This window comes from Megalobrama amblycephala, linkage group LG9 (genome assembly GCF_018812025.1).
Source record: "Megalobrama amblycephala isolate DHTTF-2021 linkage group LG9, ASM1881202v1, whole genome shotgun sequence".
In the NCBI taxonomy this organism is placed as follows: domain Eukaryota; kingdom Metazoa; phylum Chordata; class Actinopteri; order Cypriniformes; family Xenocyprididae; genus Megalobrama; species Megalobrama amblycephala.
Window position 1 is genome coordinate 604,103 of NC_063052.1, and position 21,878 is coordinate 625,980.

Sequence of the window (21,878 nt, forward strand, 5' to 3'; positions counted from 1 at the left end):
AAATATATAAGATTTTAAAGTGAGTTTCTTTAATTTTGGGGTGAACTGGACATTTTAAACAGGAGGTTCTAATATGTATAAGCATTTGTTTGTCAATATTTCTTGCAGACCTGTAAGGGAACATGATATTGTTGAATATTTTCGCATGCATTTTTTTAATTACGGTTGCGAACATTACAAAGATGACATTAATGATATACACTTTTGTATAATAGTATACAACATGTATCAACATTGTCATCTGAACATACAGAACAAAAAAAATAACAATAATTGCAAACAGATAAAGATAAAGAAGAAAGAAAAATTAGCAGAAGAAAAGAAAAGAAAAAAGTGATTAATTTACATTTCAATTAGAGTATACAAATTAAAGTCATTACAAACTGAGGTTGTTCTTCTCGCTTTCTTATTTACAGAGGATGAAATAGTGTTGAGGTACATTTTAAATTCTTTCAAAAAAACAAAAATTGGTTTGTTGTTAGTGAATTTACATTTATGGATATAAAATTTGGAAATAGAAATTTAACAGAACAATTACACTTTTAACACGACATCCAAAAAGATACTACATTTAAAAAAATGTGTTTACATTGCACAAGGAAAATAAATACAATAAATAAAATAATAACCAAAAATATAAAATAAATAAATAAAGATTAATGAAAATAGAACAATTTACAAAGAGAGCATAGTAAGACAGCGCAATACAAAGTGTGATATTAATTAGTAACAGGGGATCCGAAAATAAAATCATAATATTTTACAGTATTTCACAATTGCTAAAACACATTTCACACTCATTTTCTCAAAACATTAAACACAAATCCAATCTTCAAACTAATTTCACAAAACTTCTGACTCTTATGGCAAAATCAAACAAAGCTTTCAGATCATACACACATTAAACAATATATAAACACATATAGATCATTCATTAGACACTATTAAAAAATGGAAAACACAACATCCAGAACATGAGGTTACAGAAAAAAAAGTATATTGTAACACAGTAAACACATTTTACCATTACATAAAATGTATAGAAATCACAAGTAATGTGAATTTAAAGTATACTGTATGTACTGCAAGTACAGTATTATATTCAATATTATATAGCATTGAATGTCTGTATATACAGTACTTACATACTGCAAACATACAGCAGTCTAAATGCAAATGACTAAAAGGTCAAAGAAAACTCTAAATGAAAAGCATGATACAGTACACACAAAAAAACAAAACAAAGTTCAGAGTCAGTGAGAGATTCATTCTGCTTCAGCGTCACGTCTTCATGTTGGGTCCGGCCTAAATAAAGTCAAGACACCTTTTTTTCAATTGCAATTTATACTACACAGATACTAGTCTAGTCTAGTATAGTCAAAGCATCTTTACAGTGATAACAGGTACATGATGATCAGTAATGCAAAGAGGGTTCATTTTGGCTGTACAGCTCTAAAAGAAAATAGTGTCATTGTTCAGCTGAAGTCAGTTCAGTGTTGATTCACTTAAACTGTAAAGACCATCAATTATGATGTAAATTACTGTAATTATTTTCCTCTATAAAGCAGTTCTGCAGAAAACAGTGATGTCATCATCTAGGCTAGCTTAGTTCAGTTCTCATCCAATAATGTCAGTACTGTCAGATCAATAATATTGTTGAATATTATTGAACATTGTTGAGGACATTTTCCACATCACAGGCAATGTCGTCTCTTGCCAGGCAAAGGGAAAAACCTGTGCCGGATCCAGCCTTGTCTCCACACACCTTGCTCTTTCTCCTCATCATCCTCTTACACATACTCTTCCTCCTCTACTTTTCAGATTTTTCCATCTATTGTTGGTATTATCATTCAGCACCTGTGTCACCTGTGCACTCTGAACTGACCTATATTTTATACACTTGATTTGATCACATCATTAGAAATAATAAGTGTGAATAATTTTAAATCATTGTGTTTAAAGGATGACAACTGTGTTGTAGTTGTGTTTAACTTTTGCCACATGTATTTACCATTTTGCAACACAGTGCAAAATGTGTTTTAGTGAGTAAGAATGTGTTTAGAGTTTTGCAAAAAGAGTGGATGAGATTTGCAAACAGTGTCTGAACTACCTGAACTTGTTTAAGGTTTTGCCTACAAAGTGACTGATTCGACAAATGGGTTTAGGCCACTGAGCATTGGGTTCAGAGAATGAGGTTTAGTGTTTTAGCAATTGTGAAATACTGTAAGCATGTTAATGACTTTTTGTTTTTAAACAATTTCAGAGAAGATATAAAACAATCAAATTCCACTAAAAATACCTTAAATATTGGGGATGCATTTAAGCATTTTTGTTTATGTATATAACATTTTGCCAGCAATAGTAAGTAAGTTAACAATGTATTCAAGACCTTTGTTAACATTGTTTTCATAGAAAAAATAACAGACCGCAGCAGATGACGTCTGCACCAGTCTCGGCGGAAGTGACGTTTGTTCCTCCAATCAGAGCGCGCAGCGCATGATTTCGAACATCAACGTCTACAGGACGGGGAAATACGCCAGAGAAGCTTCTCACATAAAACACTGAATTTACGCTCTATTAAAGTCCTAAAGTACCCGTTTATTCATCTTTAATGATCGCGGCGAACAACTGGATCAGACGCGCCGTGTTTAGTTCAGGATCAGAGTAAAATGGAGGTAAAGTTGAACCCTTAATCGCCTGAGAGACTCTAACATTAGCCATGGCTCGCGAGCGGGTGGTGCAGAAGAAGTCTTTCCAGCAGAGTCTGGACGACATCAAGGAGAAAATGAAGGAAAAGAGGAACAAACGCCTCGCCAGCGCTTCAGCTGCCAGCCGCGGCCTGAAGAACAGAAACACAGGTTCGAGTCTGGCTCTGTGTTCGTCATGTTCGTGCTGTTTGATGTGTTTTTATGTTTATAGACTAATATGTTGTGTTTAATGGTGTTTTTAGTACCAGTATCAGGTCTATAGAAACCGATCTCCCAGTTCTTAAAGGGATAGTGCACCCAAAAAATATGAATTCTGTCATTCTGTCTGTGATTTTTCGTCTGGAAAACTGAGATGTTTAGAAATGACTTTTGTTTACCACAGAAGAAAGAGTCTCTCAGGTTTAACAAAATTAAAGTGAGCATGAAACAGAAGTTGCGCTCTTTTCCATATATCTGAGTGAAACTGCTTCTCGAACAAGAACAAATGTAGGGCGGGGCTTGATGTTTGTCTGTGGGGAATTGATTGAATGGTTGTGGTTTGCTATTGGTGGATCTTATGTGAGTGACGGGTTGCTCCGCCCTCATCATCAGAGCTGCAAGAGCGAAAGATTATGAGGTGCATGAATTAAAAAATTAAATGAATATTCTGTCATTAATTACTCTCCCTCATGTCGTTCCACACCTTCGTTCATCTTCAGAACACAAATTAAGATATTGTTGATGAAATCCTAGAGGTATATGACTCGTCCAATATAATCAACGCTTTCAAGGTCCAGAAAGGTCCTAAAGACGTCGTTAAAACAGTCATGTGACTGCAGTGGTTCAACCTTAATGTTATGAAGAGACGAGAATACTTTTTGTGCGCAAAAACACAACAAAAATAACCACTTTATTCAACAAACTATCAACTAAAACTAGGTTTTACATCAGAACGCCGGCTCAGTATTGGCTGATGCTGATCATGTGGTCAACACGATGCATGCGGGAGCCAGCCAATAATGAGCCGGCGTTCGGACGTAAACATGGAAACGCAGCACTGCGCCAACTGCGTAACAGACTGACATGGATGAGGAAAAATTGTTGAATAAAGTGGTTATTTTTGTTTTGTTTTTGCGCACAAAAAGTATTCTTGTCTCTTCATAACATTAAGGTTGAACCACTGCAGTCACATTTTTGGTGAACTAACCCTTTAAGAAAATAAATCATTTATAATAAGCACGGCAATGTTCCATAAAATACAAAATATAATCGATTTTGATTTGATGGTTACTTTTAACGTACCATAAATCAGTTTAATTTTGGTCTGATCCATACCTTTATTCTGTCTTCCACAGCGACGGTGAAGCCGTTTGTGCTGAAGAGCGTCCAGGTGAATAACAAAGCTCTGGCCGTGGCCCTGCAGATGGAGCGGGAGAAGGTACGGCAAGCGCAGGGAGTCATCCTGCAGCTGAAGAAGGAAAGGCAAGCGCTCGTCTTCCACCTGCTGATGCTGAAGCGGACGCTTCGAGATCGAGGGCCTGTTGAAAGCGCTCAGGTGAGGGGTGTACTGAGCTGATATTTACGTTTTAGTGGATGGAAACATGGGGTTTTTGTATGGGCATGTGAAATAATGCCCTGTTAAAGTATTGCACTGTGGGGTAACTACTTTTTTCTTTCTGTTTTTGTAGGTTTCTCCTCCTGTTGAGACGAGTCCAGCTCGGCCCATCAGTCCTCGGTGAGAAAGAAGCAGCTTTAAATAGAAAAATGGTCTCTTCTGTTCACCAAGACTGCATTAATTTGATCATTTGAATATTATTACAATGTAAAACAGCTGATTTCTATGTGAATATATAGTAAAATGTAATTTATATTCTGTGATCAAACCTGAATTTTCAGCATTATTACATTATTACTCCAGTCTTCAGTGTCACATGATCCTTCAATATGCTGATTTGCTGCTCAAAAAACATTTCTGATTATCAATTACCAAAAAAACCTTTTATTGTACGTAATAGGCATGTGACGGTATCAAATTTTCATGTTGCGATAATTGGTAATACGGTCTTGTGATAGTATAACAGATTTAAGAACACTTTTTCTTATAACAAAAAATTTAAATACAATAACGCAGTACACAAATTATAAAGTAAAATGTTTCAAACTATTATTCTGTTGTTCATTATAAAGAACAACAGGAAACACTATATAAGGTCTCATTATTTATGTATTAATGCATTAACTAAGATTAAGAATTGCTACATTTGTTACAGAAGGTATTATTTTTTTGTTAATATTAGTTAAAAAATACAACTGATCATTGTTAGTTTTAGGTCCGTTATATAATAATTACAACTTTTGACTTTAGTAATGTTAATAAACATTAACTAGAAATTAACATTAAGTCAGATTAATAAATGCTATAATAAAAGTATTTTTTCATTGTCAGTTTGGTAATAATGAATTAACATGTTAGGTCATCGAGTGTTACTGAACAGTAACAAATAATCAGAATCATTAGGGCATGTTATAGTCCATACTAAAATATAAAAATGTTTAAGTTTGAAAATAAATAGCTTATTAAGGCCTTCAAGTATTAATTATTTGGTGCTGTGATGAACAACATTGCGAATGCAAAAAAGAAAAGAATGCCTGTTTGAAGCATTTTAAATACTGTATTAGCACAGCTGCTTTGTTAACGGGGTTTCCGGGGTAACCGCTGCATTTCTGCTGTTCCATCAGTGCCCTTTACGTGCACTTGCGTCTCTTTTACTCGTTCTGCCACGTGCTTCTCATGCACTTTGGGTTTGTTGACATAGTGCGCGTGCCTCTTTGACGTGTTGTGGATTTTATATGGCTGATGGGTAAAGTATTCCGGCATATGTCTATTGGTGATCATATTGTTTCTGTTATTGTTCGCAGGCCAGTTTGTGTGGTTGAGACGGACGTGCCGGAGCCGACTGCAGGTACTGCTGCGTGTGTCGTCGTCACCAAATCATCATTATACATGTTTCTGTATTTTTGGGGTTTTATACTGTGCCGTTTATGTTTGCAGAAGCTGTTTCGGGTTGCCGTGTTGACAGACAGGTTTCGTTGCCGCCCACAGTAGGAACGAGGCGAAAGAGACGCTCTGAGACCGTGAGGAGGCGGAGCTCACGTTTCGACTCCGCCTCTTTTGGAAAAAACGAAGTATTGGATGGGAAAAGAGAAGAGACTATTGATGCCACACAGGAGGTGGCGCTAAACACTCCACTGGAGGAGGTGCGGAATGAGGAGGAGGAGGAGCAAAAGGAAAGGCCGAACTGTGAGTTTGAGCTGGAGATTTCGGAGCTCCCGGCCGTTCGCCACTCGACGCCTGAGCCTCCTCAGCGGCCCGCCCGACAGAACAAGAAGAAACCGACCCAAGCCGCGGCCCGAGGCCGCAGACCAGACCGAGCCCCGCTGAAGAAGCCGTGGGAGAACCCCAAACCCCGAGCGCGCTCCAAGAGTCGGGACCGCTCTCAGAGTCGCGCACGAGCGCCGCTCCCGCCTGCCGACCGCCTGAACTCCTCGCTGGGAGGCAACGACACCTTCGACTTCGACTGTGAAGAGGCCGTCCATCTGACGCCGTTCAGAGCAGGAAACAAAGCTGCGGAGAAACCGTCACCAGATGCTGCGGCGGATAAAGAGGACGAGGCCATGGAGACCGACCGCAGCGTCTCCGAAGACGGTCAGGATGAAGATGACTCTCCTTACGTACCGAAGAGGAAGTCCAGAAAAGCTTGTAGTCCGCCGGCCAGACGCGCTCGCTCCAAAAGACGGTCCGTTCAAGAGGCCAGAGGAAACGCTTCCCAAGGGCAGCGCACGGGTACGGTATAGTGCTTTGAGTCTTATATGAAACTAACATTTCAGTTTCATTGTTTTAATCATTTAATGTTTCACAGAGAGAAACAGGACTGAAGTGGAAGAAACTGACCTGCACCTCGACCCGCAGTCGCCCGTTTGTGTTCCTCCTGAGAATCCCAGCCAATCAGAGCCAAGCCAAGGTACCCCCCACACACATACACACACTTTTTTTTTTAACTTAAAATGTAAATGTAAAAAAGTGACTTATTTGTTAAATATCTTTGCAGAAAATATGCATGAAATATGAAGGCAAATATTGTACAAACTTATCTTAAACATCCTGTACACTCAGAAATGATTTAAAATAAAAAGAGCCAAGTAATAGCACTAGGGCTGTTCAATTAATCGCAATCACGATTTGAGCACATGCAATTTCTAAATTGCATAAGACTGCAATTTTATTTATTAATTTATTTATATTTGAATTCAGAATATTTTGGATATTTTGGAGAGAGGATGTGTCAGAGAGCAAGGTAATTTGCAAGACCTGTGAGATTATTGCAACGAAACGGGGCAATACAACAAACCTGTTCCTGCACTCAAAACAGCGCCATAAAAACTGTATGATCAATGCATGTCAACAAAGTCCATCGAAACTAACAAAAGCACACCTCAAAGCCAGCCTGAACCGACTGAACATGTATCCTTCGTTCAAGCATTTGCAAGCATCACGCCTTATGAGAAAGGATCAAAACGGCACAAAGATATTACTGACGCGATCACCTAACATATATGCAAAGACATGGTGCCTGCGTACGTCATCAGTAAAGACTAATACAAACACTCGACAAAAGATACCATCTCTGTTTATCAAGATGTTAATACTATGTTATTTAATTGTGAAATGTTTTGTTATGCACTTCTTGTGCACTGAATACATTTAGAATGTAGCATATTTGAAAAAGCAAAATCGCAATTGCAATATTCATTAAAAAAAATCACAATATGATTGTTTTGTCCATATTGCACAGCCCTAATAGCAGTAAATAACACTATAAACAGCAAATGCTTTGACAAAACAGAAAATAGCAGCACCTTTCAGCCTATCATCATCATGCAATCATGAAACATCAAACACACAGGAGTCGTTCTTTACAGGTTTTGCGTTCCATTGCGCTATTTTTCCTATTGTTTTTATGATTGGTGGAATTGTTTGGCTGTTGCACTCGTTTTTGCCTCTTTTGCAAAAAAACACCCATGAAACAGCATTTTAAAAAAAACGTTCAACTCGTGTTTAATAACTTTACTGTCTGTTTTTTCAATGCAATAACGTAGGGCTGGACGTAATTTTCCCATGAAGGTTATTTATAAATTTAATCCTGTTAATACTTTCCTATAGATGCAAACTCCTCACCTTTCAGTGAATACTCTCCTTTTGAGATCAAAATAGCTCACCTATGGGATTTGCATAGATCTAATGAGAAAGTGTTTTTATGGGTGGGTAATAAAAATAATAAAATCGTTGCATAACAATAAATTCCAGTTAATCGGAAAAATCACCCAGATTAATAATTCTTGATAGATATTGCTTTCTGTTCCAGGGTTATTAATAGAGCTGTGGAATATAATCGTTTTTTACGATCCGTCATCAAATCGCACCATTTGTGATGTAATTATATAAATATATAGTCTGCGTGTTTCGACTCCATGTGTTCATCTTCACTTTCGATTCGCAGTAAATGCTGCTTTGCAAGTGCGGTGTGTTTGTCAGTTATAATTTGCATTTAGAAACACAACGTGTGGCAACCAAATTCATAATGAGAATCGTTTATAAAGCTGTTGTTGTCAACAGAGGAGTGCTGAAATCTCCCTGCGGTTTCCTGCCAATAGAGAAGCTCAATAGTTTGTTTGAGAGCAAAGAAATTAAGGCAATAATAAATGTTAGTGTTTACATTTTACTGTTGCTCTGTGAAATAAAATGATAATGATGACGATGATTATTATTGTTGCTGTTAATAACAATTCTGTATTATAACATAATGTAATATATTATTGCTTTTTAAATTTTACCATACGATTGTTTTTTTATAATAATAATTATAATAATTGCATTTTTTGTCTTTTGCTGAATCTGATAAAAAAGCACTATTAATTTGTTTCTTGTTTATTTGCATCTTTGTTTTCATTTTTAATAACAAAAATAAAACTATATTTAATATAATTATTAATAAAGAATGAGAGGAAAAGTTGGAATTGAATCGTTATTCTCTAAATCATATTCGAATTGAATCATGAGGCAAGTGAAGATTCACACCTATAAAATAAAATATAAATATTAGTTGAGAAACTTTTAAAATGATGGTGACACTTTACAATGTTTCATAACTTCTTTAGTAAACATGAACTAAGAATGAAAAATACTATTAATACATTTATTAATCTTAATATTAACTTCAAAATTTACTAATACATTATTAAAATCAAAGTTGTATTTGTTATTGTTCGTTAATGCACTGAACTAACATGAACAATTAACTATTTTTATTAATAAATTCTGTAACGAATATATTGCTCATGGTTAGCAAAATCATTAACTGGAAATAAATAAAAACTAAAAATAAATTAAACCTAAATAGCAATATGACAAAAGCACATAATGAAATCACTAAAGATTAAACTAATAATAATGTCTGTTTCCCTGCAGCGCCTCCTGCTGTTTCTCTGGAGTCTCCCATCCCGGTTATTCCTGATGGAGAGGCGGAGCTTATGATGATTGACTGCCCAATATTTGAATTCCCAAAGTGCCCCAGCAACTCATCCGATCAGGAAAATCAAAAGCCTTTGGTGATGGACAGAGGCAGAAGAAAAGGTAAAATCCTTAATATCGGATCTGGGCTCGTTTCTCTGGAGTTTCTGTCGGTCTCGTGTGTTTCTCGCCACATGTCTGATCTTTTCTCTCACCAACATCACGTTTCTCGGTGTAGACGGAAGACTGATGCGTGGCACACGTGTTTCTGCAGGCGGGCTGGTTGTTCGCTCGTTTCTGGGGGTGGCTTTGAGTGACGTGAGCAATCTCTCCCCCGCAGCCTATCAGAAGCCGGCGTCTGCTCCGAACACGCCCCCGAGCTCCAGCCGCAGGCGCCGCTGCACCAGCTCCGTCAACTACAAGGAGCCGTCCATCAGCTCGTACGTCCCTCCCTCACACCCGCTCTGCTCTCTCTGAAGCTTCAGCCGTTTCTAACCAGCCTTTTGTGTTTCAGGAAGCTGCGGCGTGGGGATAAATTCACAGACACGCGGTTCCTGCGTTCGCCCATCTTCAAGCAGAAGCCCACGTCCCGCAGGAGCTCGCTCAAGAAGATGGAGATCTACAACGAGTCTTTCGTGGGCTGTCGTTGAAGAACTGATTGGACTTTGTGAAATGATTTCTGCATTAATTTTTAATGAAGACTTTTAACTGTCTGTTACATGATTGAATACATAAAGCTTTTAATTCTCATGATTTTAATTGTGAATATTAATAAAGTTTGTCCCTTTTAATTGTCCTGAAGTGTTCGGTTTTATTTTACAAATACATAAACGAATTGAAAAGCATTTTTGAAGCACTTTCTTAACTTCTGGAAGCAGTTTTCAGATTTAATTTAATTTCTATAAACCGAAAGTGTCATGTTTATTTTGAAAAATTCAGCATTAACAAATCACTCTATTAAGGTCATGAGAACACTTTACAGTAAGTTAATCCCTTTAATTAATGCATTAACTAACATATATAACTGTTTGTTAATTCATATTAGCTAAGGTCCATTTAATAATGACATATACAACTTATTTAACCCATGTGCGATCTTCATTTGGGGTGTACACTCAGGGTCTTTGTAACAAAATATATATATATATATATTTTAAATGTAATTTTACTCTGTTTATTAATGTTTTTACTCCACATTTGTGCAGTTTTTGGAGGATTTATCATATTTTTCAAATTTATATAAATTAAATATTAAATTTTTTAAAATAGGTTTTTATACAAAAACAGCTTTTTATGTAAAATTCACCTTTTAAAAGACCCACATTTCTAACTTTCATTCATGGGGATAACATTTGATATGGTTTAGTGTAAGATTTTTTGCCCATCTTTTGGAAAATGCAGTTTTAAAAGTAAAAAAAAAAAAAAAAAAAAAAAATATCACTATTTGCTATTTGACTGACTGAAAGACATCTTTTCACAAGTATTTTTCAGTTGGATTCATATCTAAATATATTATGAAATCACAATAAAAGTTAGTTTTTGTCAAAGTTTAGTATTTTTTGTAATGAAAAAAAAATCAGTTTTTCAATATTGTTAAATTATGAGACCCCGCTTAGAATACATCCTCAAAATCAACATTATTGAAAAACATTTTTTTTTTTCAGTACAAAAAGTACAATAAATTTGACAAAAAGTAATGTTTGTTGTCATAATTGTGATTTCATAATATTATTTAGATATGAATCCAACATTAAAACTGCATTTTCCAAAAGATGGGCAAAAATCTCACACTAAACCATGTCAAATTATCTATGTTATCCCCATGAATGAAAGTTAGATATGTGGGTCTTTTATAAAGTGAATTTTACATAAAAAGCTGTTTTTGTATAAAAACCTATTTTTAAAAAAAAAAAATATATATATATATATATTTCATTTATTTATATAAATTTAAAAGATATGATAAATCCTCCAAAAACTGCACAAATATGAAGTAAAAACATTAATAAACAGAGTAAAATTACATTTTATTTTTTTGTTTTTTTGTTCTTTTTTTATTTTTTTTTAAATATTTTGTTACAAAATTACTGACCTTGAATGTGACCTTTTTTTTTTTTTTTTTTTTTTTTTTACACTAACATAAAAACAAGATATCACTCCAATTATTTTATTTTTATTTGTAGATCTAGAAAGTCTTAACAACTGTACAAAGTTTCATGTCATTTGGACAAAGAACATTTTTTTTTAAATTTCAGCAAACGTCGTTTGGGGTCCAAAAAGACCCTATAAGGGTTAATAATGCATTAGTAAATGTAATTTCTCAAAAATTAATTAAACACTTTGGCTACAGCATTATTTACAGCAGAAGTACATATTCACTTTGTCATTTTTGTCTTTTGTACAGTTTGTTTCAAAATGGTTAAAATCACATGGTTCCTGATAATATGTGTGGAGTTACTTTTGTCCTTTTTTACTCTTTTTTTAATTATTAAGAAGACTCTTTATTTGCAGTATTTTATTTTTTAATTGCAATATGATTATTTTTGCTGTCAAACACTGAATAAAAAAGACACAAATGTAATTCCATAAAAAATATGAACATTATTCTTTGTTTTATTGCTTTAACTCTCCTCTGTTTATTCTTTCTAATAATAAAAACGTTAAAAATAAATAAATAAATAAATTGTTTGGTCGTGTATGATATAAACATAAAAAAATGAAAAGAAACCGCTTCTGAGTACGGCTCAGAATCGCCGCGCATGCGCAGTACTCAAACGGAAGGCTCTTCATTCCAGAGCGGAAGTCGATTCGTCCTTTTTCTAGCACGGTCTGCCATCATGGTGAGTGATCTCACTTACTCCGAGTCTAAAATCAACTTAAAATGGTGTTTTTTGCCGTGTCAAAGAGGAATAAATCATCGGAAATGTATTTTAATATCTTATTGTCCATATATACAGCAGTTTTGGAATATAAATGACGCTTTTTGGCGCTTTTGGTGAGAAATTGAGCGTCAGAAGCGCCTCGAAACAACGTGGTGGAGAGAAAGACAGAGAGAGTTAGGCCGGAGTTACTCTACATCCGTCTGTCTGGAGACTCGTGTTCAATATGAACAACAAATTATGATTATATAAAGTTACCGAAGATGAGCACGTTTTCTATCGGGGATGCGCTGCGCTCGATCTCGTTCACACGGGCACGAGCAGGACAGCTGTACTGTTGATACTGAGAGAAACCGAGTCGTGTTAATGATTATCATCAGTATATACGAATTATATTCATATAAAATACGTATAGCTTACTATATAATGCGTACGAAAACACATCAGTGCATAAAAACAATTAAGCGTAATTTCCTACACTGTTATAGCCTAATAATAAGCATATTAGGTGAATAATTGTTTGTAACTTTAATTATTTGGACATTAATTTAAGAGGTTAATCACTTATTTGTATGCTAATCTAGTATAAAGCTTCCTAATACAGACATAAATGGTCATTATAATGTATCATAACATGATTATGTAGGAATTGCAATCAGGCTCTAAAGAGGGTACCTATTAAATCAATTTGAACCAATGGGATCACTTGGCAGACCCAGTTTCGGGGCGGCTGATGTAAACACTTTAAGTGAAACATCATTAGACACACAGAAGTCCTGTAAGATCTGCAGTGCTTCACTGGGATGTTTCACATTGAAAACACATTATTGTTGTTTCAGGTGTTCAAGCGCTTTGTCGAGATCGGCCGCGTCGCATTCATCGCTTTCGGGCCTCACGAGGGGAAGCTGGTGGCGATTGTAGACGTCATTGACCAAAACAGGGTGAGTTTAATCTCTAATGTGCTGTATAACGTCAACTCGCAACCTTCCCTTCACTTTATGAAGCTTGAATCACATGGGTTTGTGTACTGAGTGTTATTTTGATTTGTGTTCAGGCACTGGTGGACGGCCCGTGCTCTGGCGTGAGGAGGCAGGCGATGCCCTTCAAGTGTCTGCAGCTCACTGACTACGTCATCAAAGTTCCTCACAGGTGAGCCGACATGTCCGAAGTCACATGAGTCGGTGCTTATTTTGATACTTCACGACACCAAAAAAAAGTGTTCTATACAGTATGAATGTAATCCAGACGTACTACATTCGCCATGTTGTCGTTATCATGTGACCTACCTGTGGCTTCACTGTCATTCACAAATCCTGTCCCGTGGCCTTGTGGGATGGTAAAATATCGTATGCACACTTCAGAATCTTGCCGCAAGTAGTAGGTTTTGTTCACTCTTGAGTACATACTATCGTTACGTTACTGCTTCTGTTTTTCCACTTGGTATATAGTAGGGAAGTGTGCGACTTTGGATGCAGCCAATATGCCCACTTAAATACTATATACACAGTATGTGAGGTGAGTATGTCCGATTTCATAGTATTTGAAAAACAGTAGGTGAGATTCTGAAGTGATGCTGCGGGTCACATGATAATGACAACATGGTGAATTTCAACCATACTACACACATTCATACTTCTAGAACGCACTGATTTTAACAGTTGTGAAGTTTCAAACCAGATGTAGTGTGTGATTTCAGACGCTGTTTGTTCGTTTCATGTTTTTTTGCTCTAATTGAAGGTGTTTTATTATCAGCAGAGCTTCTGTATCTGAACGTTTCTCTTTTAATTGTGTGTTTGTAACATTGTACACACAATTCTGATAATTTTTCTCTTTTTAAAGGGAGCTCAAACTTGTATAAAACATTTTTAATGAAAATAATTTAACACGTACAGTTATATTTTTAAAAAAAAAAAATATCCAATGGCGTCGGGTCACTTCAGATGCATCTAAACTCTAGATGGTGAGAATATAATGATGAGTCCAGTGTTGGATAAAAGGGAAGGTTTTGTTTCCCTGAGCTCTAGTTGATCATCTCGTGTTGTGGTTTCCTTCAGCGCCCGTCAGAAGTACGTGAGACGCGCCTGGGAAAAGGCCGAGATCAACAAGAAGTGGGAAGAAAGCAGCTGGGCCAAGAAAATTGAGGCCAGAAAGAAGGTACTTTTCCTCCAGACGTTTTCCTCTTGCACTTACACACCTGTGGAAGCTTGTTTCCGCCACTGAATAAAAAGTAAAAAAAGGTAATTGTGACTTTATAACTCACAATTCTGACTTTTTTTCCCTCACAGTTATAAAGTCAGGATTGAGAGTTATAAAGTCAGAATTGCGAGATATAAAGTCAGGATTGCGAGTTATAAAGTCAGGATTGAGAGTTATAAAGTCAGGAATTGCGAGTTATAAAGTCAGGATTGTGAGTTATAAAGTCAGGATTGCGAGTTATAAAGTCAGGATTGCGAGATATAAAGTCAGGATTGAGTTATAAAGTCAGGATTGCGAGTTAAAGTCAGGATTGCGAGTTATAAAGTCAGAATTGCGAGATATAAAGTCAGGATTGAGAGTTATAAAGTCAGGATTGCGAGTTATAAAGTCAGGATTGCGAGTTATAAAGTCAGGATTGCGAGATATAAAGTCAGGATTGAGTTATAAAGTCAGGATTGAGAGTTATAAAGTCAGGATTGAGTTATAAAGTCAGGATTGAGAGTTATAAAGTCAGGATTGCGAGTTATAAAGTCAGGATTGCGAGATATAAAGTCAGGATTGCGAGATATAAAGTCAGGATTGAGAGTTATAAAGTCAGGATTGAGAGTTATAAAGTCAGGATTGAGTTATAAAGTCAGGATTGAGTTATAAAGTCAGGATTGCGAGTTATAAAGTCAGAATTGCGAGATATAAAGTCAGGATTGAGAGTTATAAAGTCAGGATTGAGAGTTATAAAGTCAGGATTGAGAGTTATAAAGTCAGGATTGCGAGTTATAAAGTCAGGATTGCGAGATATAAAGTCAGGATTGAGATATAAAGTCAGGATTGCGAGTTATAAAGTCAGGATTGAGTTATAAAGTCAGGATTGAGTTATAAAGTCAGGATTGAGAGTTATAAAGTCAGGATTGAGTTATAAAGTCAGGATTGAGATATAAAGTCAGGATTGAGTTATAAAGTCAGGATTGAGAGTTATAAAGTCAGGATTGAGTTATAAAGTCAGGATTGCGATTTATAAAGTCAGGATTGCGAGATATAAAGTCAGGATTGCGAGTTATAAAGTCAGGATTGAGAGTTATAAAGTCAGGATTGCGAGATATAAAGTCAGGATTGCGAGATATAAAGTCAGGATTGAGTTATAAAGTCAGGATTGCGAGATATAAAGTCAGGATTGCGAGATATAAAGTCAGGATTGCGAGATATAAAGTCAGAGTTGCGACATATAAAGTCAGGATAGCGAGATATAAAGTCAGGATAGCGAGATATAAAGTCAGGATAGCGTGATATAAAGTCAGAGTTGCGAGATATAAAGTCAGGATAGCGAGTTTATATCTCAATTCTAACTATTCTTGCAATTGCCTTTTTTTCATTCAGTGGTGGAAACAAGCTTCCATACACACACACTGTTAGCTGTGTGGAAGTGATTCGTGTTGTGAATGAATTGTTTGCTGATTCACTTCATCATGCTAAATCTCTTTCAACAGCGGGCAGCGATGTCTGACTTTGATCGCTTCAAGGTGATGAAGGCCAAGAAAATGGTACGTTTCGTCTGTGTATATAGTGAGGCATATATGATGCTGCGATACGAACACGAGCTGATCTGTGTCTTTTCTCTCCACAGAGGAACAAGATCATCAAGAAAGAGGTGAAGAAGCTCCAGAAAGCTGCACAAAAGAAAGCATAAACTCTTCAATAAACGTGTTTGACTTGTACACTTGACTCAGACTTTTTTGTATCCATTGCCTGATGATAAAAAGTTTTTCTACATGTTTGATCTCATGTAAAGACAGGAATGTGAAAACACATGACATAGATTTGAGATATGCATGACTGTGATCTCATGATTTTACAGTTGAATCTGTCAACATTATGCATACATAAACACACCTTACAATAAGGTTTAATTGGTTAACATTACTTAATGGGTTAGATAACATACAAAATATGTCTGTTAATTATGTTCTTGTTGATTCGTCATCTTCACTTTATTTTCAGAGAAGCATTATTGTGCATCACTTCAGCTGTGATGGACACATCCACTCGTGCGTTTGGGGAGGGGCGTGTTTTTTTTTTTTTTTTTTTTAGACAGTTTCTCAGAAATCGCTTGCTGCACCTTTAAGCAAGCGTGACGTTTTCCTTCTCTCTTTGGTGTTATTGTGTTTGTCATAGCAAGTGGTACAGTGTTGACAACTCATTTTCAGGGGAAGCTGCTAAAAAGGCGGGTCGATTTGTTGCTGAAAGTTGCCAAATGATGTAATGATGTGATTGCGCGATGACACAACTGCGTTATCGTATTGAAATAATATATTGATTCAGATTTGTTCATAATTTTATTTGTAAAAGTAATATAAACATCTTTATGATCAGATATTTTTATTATTAAATGCAACATTGAATTATTGAACAGTTACACATTTTTTTTTAAACAATTATCAATAATTCTTATTAACTAGGTGCTTTTTTTAATAATAAAAAAAAAGTTGCAAGGGTAGTCTGAAAATTTGTCAAATCTAGCAACCAAATTGCTAAGTTGGCAACACTGGAAGAAAAGCTTTTTAATGAACGCAGTTTAGTGTCTGTCCACTGGGTGGCAGTGATGAGACCTAAACCCATTTGTCAAATAAATCACTCCTTCTAAACCTTAAACAGGTTCAGGTTGTTAAACACCATTTGCAAAAATTAATGACCAATTCTCACTCACTAAAATACATCTCACACTGTAAACATGAGTGGCAAAAGTTACACAGTTGTCATCATTTACACACAACGACACAAACTTGTTTGATAATGATGTGATCAAATCAACTGTATGAAATATAAGCAGGAGATGAACTGAAATTCAGCATTCAGCCTAACGCTCTGTTTCAAGAATGATGAAATGGATCGCTCCCTTAACGTTCTTTTAATGTTTTTAAATGAAGTTTCGTCTGAGATTTTTAATGTTTTTAAAAGAAGTTTCTCTGCTCACCAAGGCTACATTTATTTAATTAAAAATACAGTAAAAACAGTAATATTGTGAAATATTATTACAGTTTAAAATAACTGTTTTCTATTTGAATATATTTCACAAAGTAATTTATTTCTGTGATCAAAGCTGAATTTTCAGCATCATTACTCCAGTCTTCAGTGTCACATGATCCTTCAGAAATCATTCTAATATGCTGATCTGCTGCTCAAGAAACATTTAATGTGTACAATTGTACAAAATATTTGTGTACAATATTTTTTTTCAGGATTATTTGATGAATAGAAAGTTCAAAAGAACAGTGTTTATCTGAAATCTAATCTTTTGTAACATTATAAATGTCTTTACTGCCACTTTTGATTGATTTAATGCATCCTTGCTGAATAAAAGTATTCATTTCTTTAATTTCTTTTCAAAAAAATAAAAATAAAAATTCTTACTGACCCCAAACTTTTGAACGGTAGTGTATAATGCTACAGAAGCTTTTTATTTCAGATAAATGCTGTTCTTTTAAACTTTCTATTCATCAAGGAATCCTGAAAAAAAAAGTACACAACTGTTTTCAACATTGAAAATAATCATAAATGTTTATTGAGCAGCAAATCAGCATATTAGAATGATTTCTGAAGGATCATGTGACACTGAAGACTGGAGTAACGATGCTGAAAATTCAGCTTTGATCACAGGATATAAATTACTTTGTCAAATATATTTAAATAGTACACAGTTATTTTAAATTGTAATAATATTTCACAATATTACTGTTTTTTACTGTATTTTTAATTAAATAAATGTAGCCTTGGTGAGCAGACGAAACTTCTTTTAAAAACATCTTAGTGGTTCCAAACTTTTGGACTGTACTGTAAGTCTCAGAATGTGTGTGTGAAGTTTCAGCTCAAAATCCCCCACAGATCATTTATTATCGCTTGTCAAATTTGCCTCTATTTGGTTGTGAGCAAAAACACGCCGTTTTTGTGTGTGTCCCTTTAAATGCAAATGAGCTGCTGCTCCCGCCCCCTTTCCAGAAGAGGGCGGAGCTTTAACAGCTCAACAACAACAAAGCTGGAGAATCTCACGCAGCCAAAATGACGACGGTGTTCAGCCTTACATTGTTCAAACACTGATGGAGAGACTCAGGAAGAAGTTACAACTTTCAGACGTTTCTGAATGGTTAGTGGATAAATTGATGTAGTTGCTGTGGAGTTGATTCAACTCATCCACTAGCATGTGCCGTCATGTTCATCTTTTGTGTTGAATTGACCCTCGTTTGTGGCGTAAAATGAACAACACTCGACTACAACAACTCTACAGCAGCTCAACATGGCCCCGCCCCCTTTGTTGAGTGTTCTCAGGGGCGGGGTTTATGTAAATTTTAGGGTTTGTGATGTCACAACCCGGGAAGAAGCTCGTTGTAGTCCCTACCAGCTGTTTAAAAAGCGATTATATCTCCTTTGCATTGAACTTTGAGTGTCGTAACTTTGCAGATGTTGCACATAACATTGAACGAACGCAACATTACTGTTCATAACATTGGATTAGTCCGCTGAAGACAGACAGAGAAATGATGAAATGAAACGCTCAGTTTCAGAATCCCACCTTCAGCGCTCCTGACATGAAACACGAAACCGAAACTTCATCTAGCTCTAGTTGCACAGAATCACAGATGAGGGTCATGGGTTCATTTCTCAGGGATAAAGTCCAACAGAAGTTCTTAGATTGTCTTATATTGTCATGTATGACACATGTGATGTTTGTTGTGTGATGTTTGGTCTTCATACAGTGAGCTGTAGTTTCCTTTTTCCTCGTAAACGAAACCTGAGTGTGGCGTTCAGACTGATTCTTCCCCCCACTGTGGTTTAAATGCAAACCTGACCTGTGTTGGTGGCGAACGCAAGTGTTTATAAGTAAGACCCCCGTCTCCTGCCCCAGAGTGAAACTTCATCAGACTGAAAGATGAGCCTCAGAGGAATCCTGTTAGTCAGTGAGTAATCTAAAGATAATTTACAGTAACTGATTCAGACTGGAGAATGATTATATTTGGTCTTTTTCCCCCCAGGCTTCAGTCTGCAGTGTGTCATGAATGTTCCCACTGTGACCGTGAGCGTCCGGCGCGAGCAGAACGTCTCTCTGCCCTGTGACAGCAACTACACCGGCTCCGGCTCTGTGATGGCCTGGTACCGGCTGAACTCGGAGAGGATTACTTTACTCGTGTCTGCGGTGAGAGGAAACGTGCAGAAGGACACGTTTATTGTTGAGCACAATGAGGAGCGAAGCCACTTCAGGCTGGACGGCGACAGCAGGCTGGAGAACGTGAGTCTGGTCATCTCTGCGGTCAGAGAGGCGGATCTCGGCCTGTACTTCTGCGCTGTTGGCGTCAGCTTGAACAAGATGCTTTTCGGGACTGCTGTAAGACTCACGTTTGCAGGTTTGTGTGGCTCAAAACATCCTTCAGTTACTTTGTATCATTGTAAAGTTCAGAAGATGTGATCAGCAGATCAGGGGAAGAACAGCTGAGAAAGGCTTTAACAAGAACTGCATGTTGCATTAAGACTTCCTGCTAAATGGGAAATATTTTTACAAGCCATACGTCATATTAAATCACCGTATTTATAAGTACATTATAAAGTCATAAAGGTTAAACAGATGTCAGATGAATCAAACAACCTCAAATCTCTAGGTGATAAACGGAAATATACAGAATATATAACAATAAAAATTCATATATATATATATATATATATATATATATATATATATATATATATAAAAATCAGCTTTTATTTTAATTTTAGTTTATTTTTAGTAATTTTGTTATGTGCTTTTGCCTATTTATTTATTTATTTATTTTAATTTATTTATTGCTTATTTTTGTTTTATTTATTTATTTATTTATTTATTTCCAAGCAATAATTTTTGTGCAATTTAAACTTATTTCAGTTTATTGCCAATGCAACAGTTTTAATTTCCAATTTTATTTCAGCATAAATGATTTTAAAATATTTATAAAGACAAAACACACACACACACACACACACACACACACACACACACATATAAATTTCATTTCATTTATGTATTTCTTACATGTACCTTACAATTTATATGTAACTTGTTTTTATTATTTTTTAATTTGTAGTTTTTATTTATTTTATTAGCTTTTTATTTGATGTTTATTTCATTATTTATTTTTCAAATTTTTTATTTATTTTTCATTTTTTAAATTTATTTTATTTTATTTGTATTATTTTTTTATTTAATGTATTTTTATTTAATTTTTTGTTTATGTTTATTTAATTTTTATTTAATTTATTTGTATTTATTATTTTTAGTTTTTTAATTTATTTTATTTTTGTTTTAATTAAATTAAATTAAATTAATATATTTAATATTAATATATTAATGTATTTAATATTAAATATATTTAATATTAATATATTAATGCATTTAATTTTAATATATTTAATATATTTATTATTTTATAATACATATTTTTAATATATTTAATACATGTATAATTTTTATATATATATATTTATTTTATTTTTCTTTATTGTAGTAGTTTATTTTAATTCATTTATTTTATTTTTATTTAATTTACTTTTATTTATTTATTTATTTTTATTTGTTTTTATTTTGTTCCCCAATTAAAATGTGAATGCTTTGTTTGTTGACAAGACATGAGTTCATTCATGCAATAACCATCTCTTCATGCAAAAAGTCTTCATCCTCAGATAGTTGGTCATTATAAAACTGTGAAACCACAGCAGGCGTGTCCATAGAGTAATTGCTGCTCAGTTATCTGCAATCATTTATTCCAGTGAAACTGCTGTTCTTTCCGTTGCTCCGGTGACTCGTGTGGTTCTGGTGTTTCAGGCGCTGAGCGGCGGCGGCACACATCAGACGGCGTGGGCTGCTGGTCGCTCTGGCCCTGTGTTTGCATCACATGTGGGATTTGTGGTTTTCTCTGCGCTGGTGTGCTTTGTTACAGAAAAAGTGAGTGAAGCTTCAGCTCATAAAACAAAACTTACATGACGGTTTTTCCCTCCATACATAGTTTTAGATGCTGATCACACATCTCACTTTCTATTTTCAGATTCTTCTGTGGTCTCCTGCATCAGCTGTGTGAAGGAGAACTCAAATGTCCAGGTGGGTTTGAGTTTGGGTGGATTCTCTGAAAGAATAGTATCCGCATAAGAATTCTGCTCTTGTATTGTGTTTTGTGCTCGACTGCTTTGAGAGTATATTCATTTATTCATTCAGCGAAGTGTTTTTCTTGTTTTCCAGGCAGCACAGGTCCAGTATTCCAGTCTCCGGTTCATCCGGCGCTCCAGAGCAGCTGCTCCGGCTCCAGAGAACGTGACGTACGCAACCATCGCCAAACACACGCCCTGATTCACTGTCCAGAGTTCACATCGCTTAGAAGTCGACTATAACCTATACCTGTAGCTATAAAAAATCTTTAATGCACTACTGGTCAAATGTTAGGCTGCATTTATTTGATCAAAAATACAGTAAAAACAGTGAAATATTGTTTTATTAGCATTATAAATGTTATTATAAATTAAATGCATAAGCCCCAAACATTT

The 21,878-nt window shown here is 35.5% G+C and overlaps 3 protein-coding genes across 6 annotated transcripts; all 3 read left to right on the forward strand.

Annotated features, from left to right (window-relative positions):
* The first annotated feature begins 2,436 nt into the window (after positions 1-2,436).
* sgo1 (shugoshin 1) lies at positions 2,437-10,051 on the forward strand. Of its 3 annotated transcripts, none has more exons than XM_048201058.1 (9): positions 2,437-2,858; positions 4,043-4,242; positions 4,376-4,422; positions 5,607-5,650; positions 5,740-6,531; positions 6,608-6,709; positions 9,214-9,378; positions 9,530-9,695; positions 9,770-10,051. In XM_048201058.1, the coding sequence occupies exons 1-9, from the start codon at positions 2,720-2,722 to the stop codon at positions 9,903-9,905; spliced, it is 1,791 nt and encodes a 596-aa protein (XP_048057015.1). In that variant the 5' UTR covers positions 2,437-2,719; the 3' UTR covers positions 9,906-10,051. The 3 variants fall into 3 exon arrangements, with proteins under 3 accessions (XP_048057015.1, XP_048057016.1, XP_048057014.1); XM_048201059.1 differs by having other exon boundaries at positions 9,596-9,695; XM_048201057.1 differs by having other exon boundaries at positions 2,438-2,858; positions 9,494-9,695.
* Positions 10,052-11,998: 1,947 nt separating this feature from the next.
* rpl14 (ribosomal protein L14) lies at positions 11,999-16,039 on the forward strand. The gene is made up of 6 exons (XM_048201060.1): positions 11,999-12,095; positions 12,974-13,075; positions 13,189-13,283; positions 14,189-14,288; positions 15,812-15,865; positions 15,949-16,039. The coding sequence occupies exons 1-6, from the start codon at positions 12,015-12,017 to the stop codon at positions 16,009-16,011; spliced, it is 495 nt and encodes a 164-aa protein (XP_048057017.1). The 5' UTR covers positions 11,999-12,014; the 3' UTR covers positions 16,012-16,039.
* A 2,911-nt stretch (positions 16,040-18,950) lies between these two features.
* On the forward strand, positions 18,951-21,852 carry LOC125274671. 2 transcript variants are annotated; one of them, XM_048201062.1, is made up of 5 exons: positions 18,951-19,273; positions 19,349-19,717; positions 21,166-21,285; positions 21,386-21,438; positions 21,577-21,852. In XM_048201062.1, the coding sequence occupies exons 1-5, from the start codon at positions 19,246-19,248 to the stop codon at positions 21,682-21,684; spliced, it is 678 nt and encodes a 225-aa protein (XP_048057019.1). In that variant the 5' UTR covers positions 18,951-19,245; the 3' UTR covers positions 21,685-21,852. The 2 variants fall into 2 exon arrangements, with proteins under 2 accessions (XP_048057019.1, XP_048057020.1); XM_048201063.1 differs by having other exon boundaries at positions 21,586-21,852.
* Positions 21,853-21,878: the final 26 nt, after the last annotated feature.